The sequence below is a fragment of the Mustelus asterias genome, chromosome 9 (assembly GCF_964213995.1).
Source record: "Mustelus asterias chromosome 9, sMusAst1.hap1.1, whole genome shotgun sequence".
NCBI classification, from domain to species: Eukaryota; Metazoa; Chordata; class Chondrichthyes; order Carcharhiniformes; family Triakidae; genus Mustelus; species Mustelus asterias.
Window position 1 is genome coordinate 88243222 of NC_135809.1, and position 12584 is coordinate 88255805.

Here is a 12584-nt window from a genome sequence, read left to right on the forward strand (position 1 = left end):
CAAAGGGCAGCATGGACAAGTTGGGCCGAAGGGCCTGTTTCCATGCTGTAAACCTCTATGACTCTATGATAAGGGGGAGAAAAGTTTGGTGGACAAGTTTTTACATAGAGGATGATGGGGGTGTGGAATGCACTGCCAAGTGAGGTGGTTGAGGCAGATACGTTAGCAATATTTAAGACTTATCTGGATAGACACATGAACAGACGGGGAATAGAGGGATATAAGTGGTTGGTCTAGATAGGGCAATGTGATCGGCATAGGTTTGGAGGGCCGAAGGGCCTGTTCCTGTGCTGTACTGTTCTTTGTTCCTACATATAATTAATATATAGGCTTCCATTGACGATTTACTGAGTAAATGTATCAAAGCAATTTGATCCGAGAACAGGAATGCCCTGGTTAGCTCCAGGGGCTGTTCTCACTTCGCCATAATGAGCCAAGCAGCAATAAGTATGTGTCCAATATCAGTCAGCAGCGTAAAATAAAATCATCCCGAATTTCCACTCCTGATTTCCATCCAGTGACCACTGCTGAAAAGTGCATGTTTGTGGCCATCACATGAAGCAAGATAATTTTGGTTATGATGCAGCTGAATAAAGCCGTGCTTTTTCTGCAGCACTGAAAGTGTTGGATCAATTTATTGCAACCAATTTACGTGAAGCTGTACTTTCAGCAGTGAGGTCAATGACACAGCGAGGCGGAATGAATACTGATCACTACATGTGTGCATGCTTGTTCAAGATGCCTCAGCAATGAGTATATTGAGTACTTGTTCAGTAAAACAATAGTAATAAATGTATAGAATTAATTGTGTGACTAATTTTTATACAAAGGAAAGTTGGTGTTGTGTTACAATTTGATATTTGTATAATATGGGGGGATGGCTCAGAAGTAAAAAGGCTGAGAGCAGCTCCTGTGTATGTTCTGTAATGGAGATATGGTGGCATAGTGGTAATGTCACTAGACTAGCAATCTATAAGCCCAGCTTAATTCTCTGGAGAGACAAGTTCAAATCCCACCATGGCAGCTGATGAATTTCAATTCTATTAAAAAATGGAAAGAAAAGATAATTAATAGTGACCACAAAACCATTGTTGATTGTGGTTAAAAAAAACCCCACCTTGTTCACTAATGTCCTTTTCGGAAGGGAATCTGCTATACTTACCTGGTCTTGTCTACAGGTGACTTCTAGACTCACAGCAATGTGGTTGACTCTTAAATATCTCTGAAATGGCCTAGCAAACCACTCAGTTATATCAAACTGTTATACAGTCTAAAACGCATGAAACAGACAATCTGGCATCGAACTAGGCACCAGAGCAACAGCAAAGCCAGCCCCGTTGACCCTGCAAAGTCTTTCTTAATAACATCTGGGAGTTTGTGCCTAAATTGGGAGAGTTGTCTCACAGACTAGTCAAGCAACAACCTGCATCGTCAAACTCACCAAATCATACCTTATGGCAATGGCCCAGACACCACCAGCACCATATCTAGCTATGTCCTTTCTCACTGGCAGGACAGAACTGATGTGGAGATGCCGGCGTTGGACTGGGGTGAACACAGTAAGAGTTTTAACAACACCAGGTTAAAGTCCAACAGGTTTATTTGGTAGCAAACACCAGAAGTACCAGAGGTGGCAGCACAGTGGTATATAACGAGGAGGGAGTTATGCTGAGCATGCTCAACATTGATTCTGGCCTCCATGAAGCACCGTGGCATCAGGTCAAACATGGGCAAGGAAATCTCGTGCTGATTGCCACCTACCACACCCACCGCGGCACCTCAGCCGATGAATCAGCATTCTTTCATGTTGAACATCAATTGGAAAAAGCACTGAGTTAATTCCTGGGATGAGAGGATTGTCCTATCAAGAGAGACCAAAAAGACTGGATCTGTATTCCTTGGTGTTTAGAAGAGTGAGGGGTGACCTTATTCAAACATATAAGATCCTGAGGGGGCTTGACAGGGTAGATGATGAGATGTTTTCACTAGTGGGAGAGTCTCAAACAAGGGAACAAAGCTACAAGATAAAGGCCCGGTCATTTAAAACTATGATGCATTCTAATTTCTTCTCGCAGAGGGTAGTGAATCACTGGAATTCTCCGCCCCAAAGGATCTTGGAGGCTGGATCATTAGAGATATGTAAAGTGGAGGTGAATAAATATTTGATTGAGGATTAGAGGGCTCTGGGGAAATGGCACAGAAAGAGCTGAGGCCAGCATAGATCAGCCATGATTATATTGAATGGTGGGGCAGGCTTGAAGGGCCTGATGGCTTACACCTACTTCTATTTCTTGTGTTCTTGTGTTCCAAATCCGTGACCACTACCATCTAGAAGGGCAAGATCAGCAGATGCATGGAAATATCACCACCTTCAAATTCCCCTCCAAACCCCTCACCATCCTGACTTGGTATTATATTGCTGTTCTTTTACTGTTATTCGGTCAAAATGCTGAAACTTCCTTCCTAACAGCACTGTGGGTGTACCTACACCACATGGACTGACCACCACTAAAGGGCAATTAGGGATGAGCAATAAATGTTGGTCTAGTGACCAACACCCACATCCTATTAATGAATGCTTAAAAACAAATACTTATCAGATATCCTCTATACATCCTAGCTACCTGTATAGAGTCCATAATGGCACATTGCATATCTTCTATATATCACATAGTTATTTATTAAGAATTCTATTTGTATCTCAGAGTTGCCCATTAAACATCCATATGCATTCTCTATATAGTATGCATCAAAATTCAGATTGCACATTTACCCAAGCAGTATAATTTATATAGACTACTATTTACTCTAGATTATCTCACAAGTATTCTCTATCATTGCCATAATTAACAATCAGGCACCCATTATATGGACTATAATGTCCATTGTATATTCTCCATAGAAACACACTGGGGCGAATTTTCCTGTTCCGCCTGCCACGGGAATCGGAGAGAACGAGGGGCAGACCATGGAAAGGTCCTTTGATCGCAGATGGGACTTTCCAGTTTTGGGGCGAGCACGGCCGGAAAATCCCTCCCACTGGTTATTGAAACTCCTGCATAGCCTAAATTTATCTATTGGATATTATATATGTATATATACATATATGTGTGTTTATATTTTTCCAATACTGATGGATGCTATCAGATATGTAGATTTATGTCTGTATATATTTGCCCATTCTATTTTCTTTCTGTATACTCCAGTTCCCGTGGATCCTCTTATACACCCTTTATTTAACCATCAAGCCACCTTTATACATCCTTCACTTGCTTACTGAGGATCCTCTAAATATCACATATCACAATATCGCTATCTCAAAGGTGCTTTCTTGAAGTCTCTCTCAGCCATGTGTTAGAGACTTTACCTTTTCTTCAACATTGTCCGGAAGTTCAATTGTTTATCTTGATCTGGAACAAAATAACAAATTCTATATGAGCAGTCAAGAGATTTTGGATTACATCATGAGGAACAATTCATGTGGAATAAAAAGCTGACTACCATCCGAAAGGACAACAACATTCAGTTGCAGCATCAGTATTAGAAAAATGGCAAATAGAATCAGGTTTTTAGGAATTGATAGAATATTATAGAATATATTTAGTATGAATCCCTTATATTGTGCGTCATTCCACAGATCAGTTTTACTTCAAGTTTCAGTAAGCAACAGATTGATCTATAATCAGGGTCCGTCTGTCTATTTTGTGGATCGTTTCCGAGGATGAGTCATGCTTAATGCACTTGGGTTGAGTCACATCCCTTGTGCGTAAACTGTAGCTGAGCCTGTGTAAGAGCATCCAGGATCTGCCAATAAGATAGCAAGGTAGAGTTTGGGAAAGTCTAACCTCAGCAGAATTACCACAATCAGGGGGGATTTGGTGTTTTGCTACTTTTTTTTCTTTGGCTTCATTAGCACGTTCCTCAATCCTTGGCAGGAGAGATCAACTATAGTGTTAGACAGACACCTGATATAAACTGGAAAATAATTAGTTCTCCGTTCTTGGGATATAGCCAATTTTGGCAAAGCTGCATTTAGTGCCAGCCATATCCACCCTTGAGAGTGAGGGTAGGTTTGAACTGGTGCAGCCTGTCTACTGATAGTGCTCCCATGATAGTATTAGTTAGGAAATTCCAGTTGTATGACCCAATGGCAATGACTCTGAAGGAAAAGTGATGCAGTTCCAAAGCAGATTGGTGTGTAACTTAGAGCAGGATATTCTGGCTCCAACACTGGCAGGCATCATTGCAGGAGGGTTGGGAACATTTGGAGAGCCGTTGACTTTTAGCAGCTCTCCAAATTTTCCTGTTCCACCTCCCACGGCATTGCCCATCAGTGTTGGGGCCAGGACATACTGCCCTTAGTGTAGGAGCTTAGAGTTGATGGTGATCCCATGAGGGTGCTGCCTCTTCTTTAAAGTTTATAGAAGTTTATTTATTTATTAGTCACAAGTAAGGCTTACATTAACACTGCAATGCAGTTACTGTGAAATTCCCCTAGTCGCCACATTACGGCATCTGTTCAGGTCAATGCACTGAACTAGCACGTCTTTCAGACTGTGGGAGGAAACTGGAGCACCTGGAGGAAACCCACGCAGACACGGGGAGAACTTGCAAACTCCACAGAGACAGTGACCCAGGCCGGGAATCAAACCCAGGTCCCTGGCGCAGTGAGGCAGCAGTGCTTCTTGTTACTAAAGATTGTTGGTTAAAGGAAACTTATTAATTTAAGTGCATCTTACAGATTGGATGTACTGCAGCTACTATGTGCTGTTCAATGGGAATAAATATTGAATCCAATGGTGATACGCGAATCAAAGATAACTGAAAAGTTGGACTGTGCACCCTCTCACACTGAGGTCAGGACGTGGAGCTGGGGGCAGGCTGCAGAATGGATAGGAAGCTGGCTATAAAATGGAAAATGGAGTATTTGGGTTAAAGACAGCTGCTCAGGGTGGCAAATGATGAGAAGGACAGAAGGGGAATCAGGAATTGGTCTGAGAGCAATTGGTTACAATTTACAGTAATGATTTAGACTCAGGAATTGCAAATACAACGGCAAATTGAGGGACCTAGTTAATGCAAAAGAAGATTATGACAAAATACCAGATAGCATTAATCAAATTGCATAATTGGAGTTTAAATGGCAATTAATTTCTATATAAATAAGTGTGAGGCGGCGCATTTTGATTGGAAAACAAATTAAGTCATACACTGCTTGGATAATAAGGCTAACTGGGGTATGGGGCAAAGGAATCTCGGGGTATCCATACACAAATCACTAAAGGCAGAGTTGCAGGGTAATAAGGCCATAAAAGAAATCCAAGCACAGGAGTTTGCTTCGTGAGAGAATCAGTTGAAATCATGTTAAATACTAAGATAAAGGCAAAATAATGCAGATGCTGGAATCTGAAACAAAAACAAAAATGCTGGAAAATCTCAGCAGGTCTGACAGTATCTATGGAGAGAGAGAATAGAGCCAATGTTTCCAGTCAGGATTGCATTCGCTGTTCCCAATGTGGTCCACTCTACATCAGAGAGACCAAATGCAGATCGGGTAACCACTTTGCAGAACACCTTGAGTCTGTCTGCAAACAGGACCCAAACCTTACTATTGCTTGACATTTCTACACACCACCCTGCTCTCCTCGTCCACATGTCCGTCCTTGGCCTTTTGCAATGTTCAAGTGAAGCCCAACGGAAACTGGAGGAACAGCATCTCATCTTTCGAATGGGCACTTTACAGCCTTCCGGACTGAACATTGAGTTCAGCAACTTAAGAGCATGAACTCTCTCCTCCACCTACACCCCTTTTCCATTTATTTTATTTCCTCTTTTCATCTTATTGATCTATCTTTAGCACCTTTTCTTATTTTCTTCTTTCCACTTCTAAAATATCAGTCTCCCATCTTATCTTCCAAACCAACCCCCTCCCTCCCTCCTCCCCAGGCCAACTGCCACATTCCTCAGATTGTCCATTAACAATCTGTACCTTTGTTCTGCCATTCACACATTCTGATGTCTTAATGGGTGCTCTTACCACCTTTCTCAGCCTTATCATCACCATTGACATTCCCTTTGTCCAATTACAGTCCCCCCCCCATCCCCCCCACCCTTACAATATACATCTTGTCTGATTTTCTTTGCCTTCAGCTCTGACGAAGGGTCATCCAGACTCAAAACTTTGGCTCTATTCTCTCTCCACAGCTGCTGTCAACCTGCTAAGTTTCTCCAGCATTTTTTGATTATGTTTGCATACAGCCTTCCTTAAGAATACTGTTTACAGTTCTCTCCATATTATAGAAATGATATTGAGGAATTGAAGAAGATATATCAAAGATTAATAACTGTCAGGTTACCACTATCAAGAGGGATTATGGCTCTTTTTCAGAAAAGGTGAGCTGATGGAGGTCTTTAAAATGATAAAGGATTTTGATAGTATAGACATAGAGAAGGTGTTTCTACTTGCAGAGGAATTCAAAATCTAGGTGCCATAAATACAAGATGGCCACAAATAAATCCAATCAGGAATTGAGGAGAAACCTACTTTACCCAAATGTTCTAAAACTGTAGAATGCACTACTTCAAGGAGTAGTTGAAAAGAATAGCATCAATGCATTTTAAGGGAATCGAAATAATTACATGTGGGAGGAAAGAATAGAAGGCTATGTTGTTAGAGTTAGCGTGGGATGAGGCATGTTAGGAGCATAAATGTCACCATAGTTAGCTCGGGTAAATGGCCTATTTCTCTGCTGTAGGCTTGATGTAACACAGCTCAGATCAGAGCAACATGACTGAAGGAAGCCTCTTCCATTGTAACATGAGGCCACTGAGAGATAAAGTCATTACCATTACAAACCTACCTAGCCCTGTACAACTGGCTCAGCTTGTGTCTATATATGCCCTGTTTGTGAACACAACTCCCACTCAGCTGATGAAGGGGCAGTGCTCCGAAAGCTTGTGCTGCCAAATAAACCTGTTGGATTTTAACCTGGTGTTGTGAGACTCCTTACGCAGCTGGCTCAGAACAGCATTATTGGAATACAGGAAAGAGCTGTGGAAACTCAGTCAACATAAATGCTACGAGTGCAGTGAAACTTTGTTGAGGAATGAAATGGATAAAATCTTAAAAACAGTTTTTATAACACTACATAGAGTCATAGAGGTTTACAGCATGGAAACAGGCCCTTTGGCCCAACTTGTCCATGCCGTCCTTTTTCTTTTAAAACCCCTAAGCTAATCCCAATTGCCCGCATTTTGCCCATATCCCTCTGTACCCATGTAACTATCTAAATGCTTTTTAAAAGACAAATTATACCCGCCTCTACTCCTACCTCTGGCAGCTTGTTCCAGACACTCACCACCCTCTGTGTGAAAAAATTGCCCCTCTGGACACTTTTGTATCTCTCCCCTCTCACCATAAACCTATGCCCTCTAGTTTTAGACTCCCCTACCTTTGGGAAAAGATATTGACTATCTACTGATTAATATCTTTACCCAAAGGTAGGGGAGCCGAAGACTTTTAAGAGACATTTAAGAGAAGAAAATCACAAAAGGGCTAGGAACAAACTTTATTTCTAGTGACTATCTGTATATTATCCAGGAACAGATCTGAAGCAACACCAAATCAACATGCACTAATAAACATTATCATATATAATCCACTCAGGCTCAGAACTTACTCTCAGTCACTGTCAATGAGAAGGTATATGTGCAGTCAGCATGAGCGTTGGAAGCAATGCATTTGTATGCATCCTCATCATCCTGAGTAACATTATCGATCTGTAAAAGAATATCCACAAATCATGCATTCTTAAACAATGAAAACATTGTCATTCAGTAGAACAGAATAGACAGAATGCAAAGCTAGCTAAAACCTGGTCTTAAATGTGCCATCTCAATATTGATCGAATCAAACAGTGTGTGCAACAGGACTGGTTAATCCGGTACAGTACTTATCAAATCAAAACTGAAAATTTGGAGTCAGTAGCATGTATGGAACCAGATTTGTTATATCGAGAGTGCTGACTAAATTAGTTGTGTTTGTGTTACAGTTGGGATATCTAAGGACAGATTAAACTACAACCTTTTACTGATTGAATTGAGGCTGAGTGTTGAATCGGGTTTATAACTCAAAGCAGTATGCAACAACACTGGTCATCTCTGTACTAACTGAGGTGGAAGTGTGGCGTGACAGGGGCTACCTCAGCACGGACTGTGTTGAGACTTTGCACAACAGTCTAGCTGTCTCAGGACTGACTTATCAATGTTATTTGTCATTCCAAAATCACAGGTCCTGAGCAGGGTTGCTAATGTCGATTTCTAGATCTGCCAGCATAATTTCAGTTTGTCGTCAACTTTGGTCTCTCTTGTCGTTTGTTGCAGTGAGAGATTAACAGGGTTTATTACATAAATATATCGGACTAAACCTTAAGGACTGACTGAGTTAGCAAAGTGTCTACAAGGTCTCAACATTGATCAAATCAGGGGCTTGAATATTTAGGAGTGACCCCCTCAAGAAACCAGGTTTCAATGGCAAAATAATGGTAAAGTTAATTGCAGTTACTGTTATTTATGTATAAGTAGTACAGAATTTTTTGCGAAGTGGTAGATGCTCGATTAAATGTAGAAATTCCAAAAGTATTATGCAAATTGTACCATTCCAGTACTACCTTTGAGAAAATTGCATTTTCTTGATTGACACAGCATTGAAGTGCATTGAATGACAAGAAGCTGTTCCATGTGTGTGGCAGATATGAACTAAATTCACCACAGAATGTTAAGTCTTTGTGTATTTAGTCATTATGTAGGAACTCTTTTAACAATTTTAAGTTTAATTTACTTCCAGTTAATCTCTCTGACACTGAAAATTAACTATTATAAGTGTAGAATCTAATTCCCTCCTATATTAATTGTTGGAGATTTTTAAAATTTATAATTGCAAATTAAAATAATATCTTTTTTTAATATTCCTTTCTGTTCAGTTCTTTTCTTAATCCAAGCTTTTTATTCAGAAATTGAATTCAGTTACACTAATTTACACTTCCTTCTTAGTCCTTGCACTGTTTATTTTCCAACCCTTCAATCTCAGTGGTTAAGAAAATACCCTGTTGATTGTCTTGTTCACTCAGGTCCTTGAAGTTTCCCTCGCTGCCCCATTATCCATATGCAGTTTCATCAACTTGCCACACAAAAATGTAAAACATGTATAGGCGAGTTTAACGGATGGCAGATGTCATTGGATCCCTCGCTGCAGCAATATGTGGCACATTATTGGCTAAGTAAGTGAATAACAAGTATAACGAATATTAGTATTAACTATTGTGTTGCCACTTACCATCAACCTAATGCTAGTCAGAGTAGAATGTCAGGATAGCTAAGATGAATACATTTTTTGAGAGATGGTGCAAGAGGAGGGATTCAAATTCCTGGGACATTGGAACCAGTTCTGTGGGAGATGAGACCAGTACAAATCAGACGGACTGTACCTGGGCAGGACTGGAACCAAAGTCCTAGGGCGAGTGTTTGCTAGTGCTGTTGGGGAGGGTTTAAACTAATGTGGCAGGGGGATGGGAACCGATGCAGGAAGTCAGAGGGAAGACTTACAAGATAATGAACGGCTTAGATAGGATGGACGTAGGGAAGTTGTTTCCATTAGCAGGGGAGACTAGGACGCGGGGGCACAGCCTGAGAATAAAAGGGAGTCACTTTAGAACAGAGATGAGGAGAAATTTCTTCAGCCAGAGAGTGGTAGGTCTGTGGAATTCATTGCCACAGAGGGCTGTGGAGGCCGAGACGTTGAGCGTCTTCAAGACAGAAATTGATAAATTCTTGATTTCTCGAGGAATTAAGGGCTATGGGGAGAGAGCGGGTAAATGGAGTTGAAATCAACCATGATTGAATGGTGGAGTGGACTCAATGGGCCGAATGGCCTTACTTCCGCTCCTATGTCTTATGGTCTTATGGAAGTAAAGTGGGGACAGAAACAAAAGGCAGCAAGAGGAAAAGTGGAAGGCAGAGAAACCAAAGACAAAAATCAAAAAGGGCCACCGTCCAGAGTACAGAGACTGTGGAGAACTCAGTGAATGGGTCCATTAAGGCGAAGAGAAATAAAACACAGGGAAAGTGTACAAAACATGACAGGACAGATGGTCTGAGAAAGCAGGGCAGAGAGCAAGCGAAGTCCAGATTAAACTGCATTTATTTCAATGCAAGAGGCCTGATGGTCAAGGCAGATGAACTCAGGGCATGGATGGTACATGGGACTGGGATATTATAGCCATTATTGAAACATGGCTAAGGGAGGGGCAGGACTGGCAGCTCAATGTACCAGGGAAAAAAAGAATGCTATAGAAAAGATAGAACAGGAAGTAAGAGAGGAGGGGGAGTAGCGTTTTTGATTAGGGAGAACATTACGGAAGTACTGAGAGGCGATATATCCAAGGGCTCGCCCACTGAGTTGATATGAGTAAAACCGAGAAACAAGAAGGGGGAGATCACTTTGATAGGATTGTACTACAGGTCCCCAAATAGTCAGTGGGAAATTGAGGAGCAAATATGTAAGGAGTTTACAGATAGCTCCAAGAAAAATAGGATGGTATTAGTAGGGGACTTTAACTTTTCCAACATTGACTGGGACAGCCATAATACTTAGGGCTTGGATGGAGAGAAATTTGTTGAGTGTATTCAGAAGAAATGTTTCATTCAGTACGTAGATGGCCTGACGAGAGAGGGGGCAAAACTTGACTTTCCCTTGGGAAATAAAGAAGGGCATGTGACAGAAGTGTTAGTGAGGGATCACTTTGGGACCAATGATCTTAATTCCATTCGTTTTAAGATAGCTATGGAGAACATAAGAACTAGGACCAGGAGTAGGCCATCTGGCCCCTCGAGCCTGCTCCGCCATTCAATAAGATCATGGCTGATCTTTTCGTGGACTCAGCTCCACTTACCTGCCCGCTCACCATAACCCTTAATTCCTTTACTGTTCAAAAATTTATCTATCCTTGCCTTAAAAACATTCAATGAGGTAGCCTCAACTGCTTCACTGGGCAGGAAATTCCACAGGTTCACAACCCTTTGGGTAAAGAAGTTCCTCCTCAACTCAGTCCTAAACCTGCTCCCCTTTATTTTGAGGCCATGCCCCCTAGTTCTAGTTTCACCTGCCAATGGAAACAACTTCCCTGCTTCTATCTCATCTATTCCCTTCATAATTTTATATGTTTCTATAAGATCTCCCCTCATTCTTCTGAATTCCAATGAGTATAGTCGCAGCCTACTCAGTCTCTCCTCATAAGCCAATCCTTACGGTGTTGGCTTATGAAGAACTCCTTGATAGATCTGGCCCAAAAGTTCAAATTCAAAATTGGGGTAAGGCCAATTTTGTTGGTATTAGACAGGAATTTTCAAAAGTTGATTGGGGGAGACTGTTGGCAGCCAAAGGGACATCTGGTAAGTGGGAACACTTTCAAAAGTGTGTTAATCAAGGTTCAAGGTAAGTACATTCCTTTAGAGTGAAGGGCAAGGCTGGTTGACTTGGATATTGAGGCCCTGATCAAAAGGAAGAAGGAGGCATAAGACCTGCATAGGCAGTTGGGATCAAGTGAATCCTTTGAAGAGAATAGAGGTTGTCAGAGTAGAGTTAAGAGAGAAATCAGGAGGGCAAAAAGGGGACATGAGATTGCTTTGGCAGATAAGGCAAAGGAGAATCCAAAGAGCTCCAACAAATACATAAAGGGCAAAAAAGTAACTAGGGAGAGAGTAGGGCCTCTTAAGGATCAACAAGATCACCTATGATCAGATCCACAAGAGATGGGTGAGATCCTAAATGAATATTTCTCATCGGTATTTACTATTGAGAAAGGATGTTAGGGAACTTGGGGAAATAAATAGTGATGTCTTGAGGAGTGTACACATTACAGAGGAGGTGGTGCTGGAAGTTTTAAAGCGCATCAAGGTAGATAAATCCCATAGACCTGATCAAATGTATCCCAGGACGTTGTGGGAGGCAAGGGAGGAAATTGCGGGTCCACCAGCAGAGATATTTGAATCATCGACAGCCACAGGTGAGGTGCCTGAAGATTGGAGGGTCACAAATGTGCCTTTATTTAAGAAGGGCTGCAGGGAAAAGCCTGGGAACCACAGACTGGTGAGCCTAACGTCTGTAGTGGCTAAATTGTTGGAAGGTATTCTGAGAGGCAGGATCTACACGCATTTAGAGAGGCAAGGACTGATTAGGGACAGTCAGCATGGCTTTGTGAGTAGAAAATCACGTCTCATGGATTTGATTCAGTTTTTGGTAACCAAGAAGGTGGATGAGGGCAGTGCAGTCGATGTTGTCTGCATGGACTTTAGCAAAGCCTTTGACAAGCGACCACATAGTAGGTTGTTGCATGAGGTTAAATCTCACAGGATCCAGGGTGAGGTAGACAATTGTATGCAAAATTGGCTTGATGACAGAAGACAGAGGGTGGTTGTAGAGGGTTGTTTTTCAGACTGAGGTCTGTGACCAGCAGCGTGCCTCAGGGATTGTGCTGGGTCCACTGTTATTGGTTATTTATATTAATAATTTGGATGAGAATTTATGG

At 41.6% G+C, this 12584-nt stretch overlaps 1 protein-coding gene across 1 annotated transcript in view; it reads right to left on the minus strand.

Moving 5' to 3' along the window:
- Positions 1 to 12584, minus strand: part of LOC144499157 (immunoglobulin superfamily member 22-like) — an 86603-nt gene that overhangs the window by 68722 nt on the left and 5297 nt on the right. Inside the window, exons 4-5 of the mRNA XM_078221236.1 lie at positions 7680 to 7779; positions 3368 to 3410 (exon numbers count right to left, since the gene is read on the minus strand). Of these exons, the coding sequence (XP_078077362.1) occupies positions 3368 to 3410; positions 7680 to 7779 (143 nt within the window). The remainder of the gene's footprint in view (positions 1 to 3367; positions 3411 to 7679; positions 7780 to 12584) is intronic.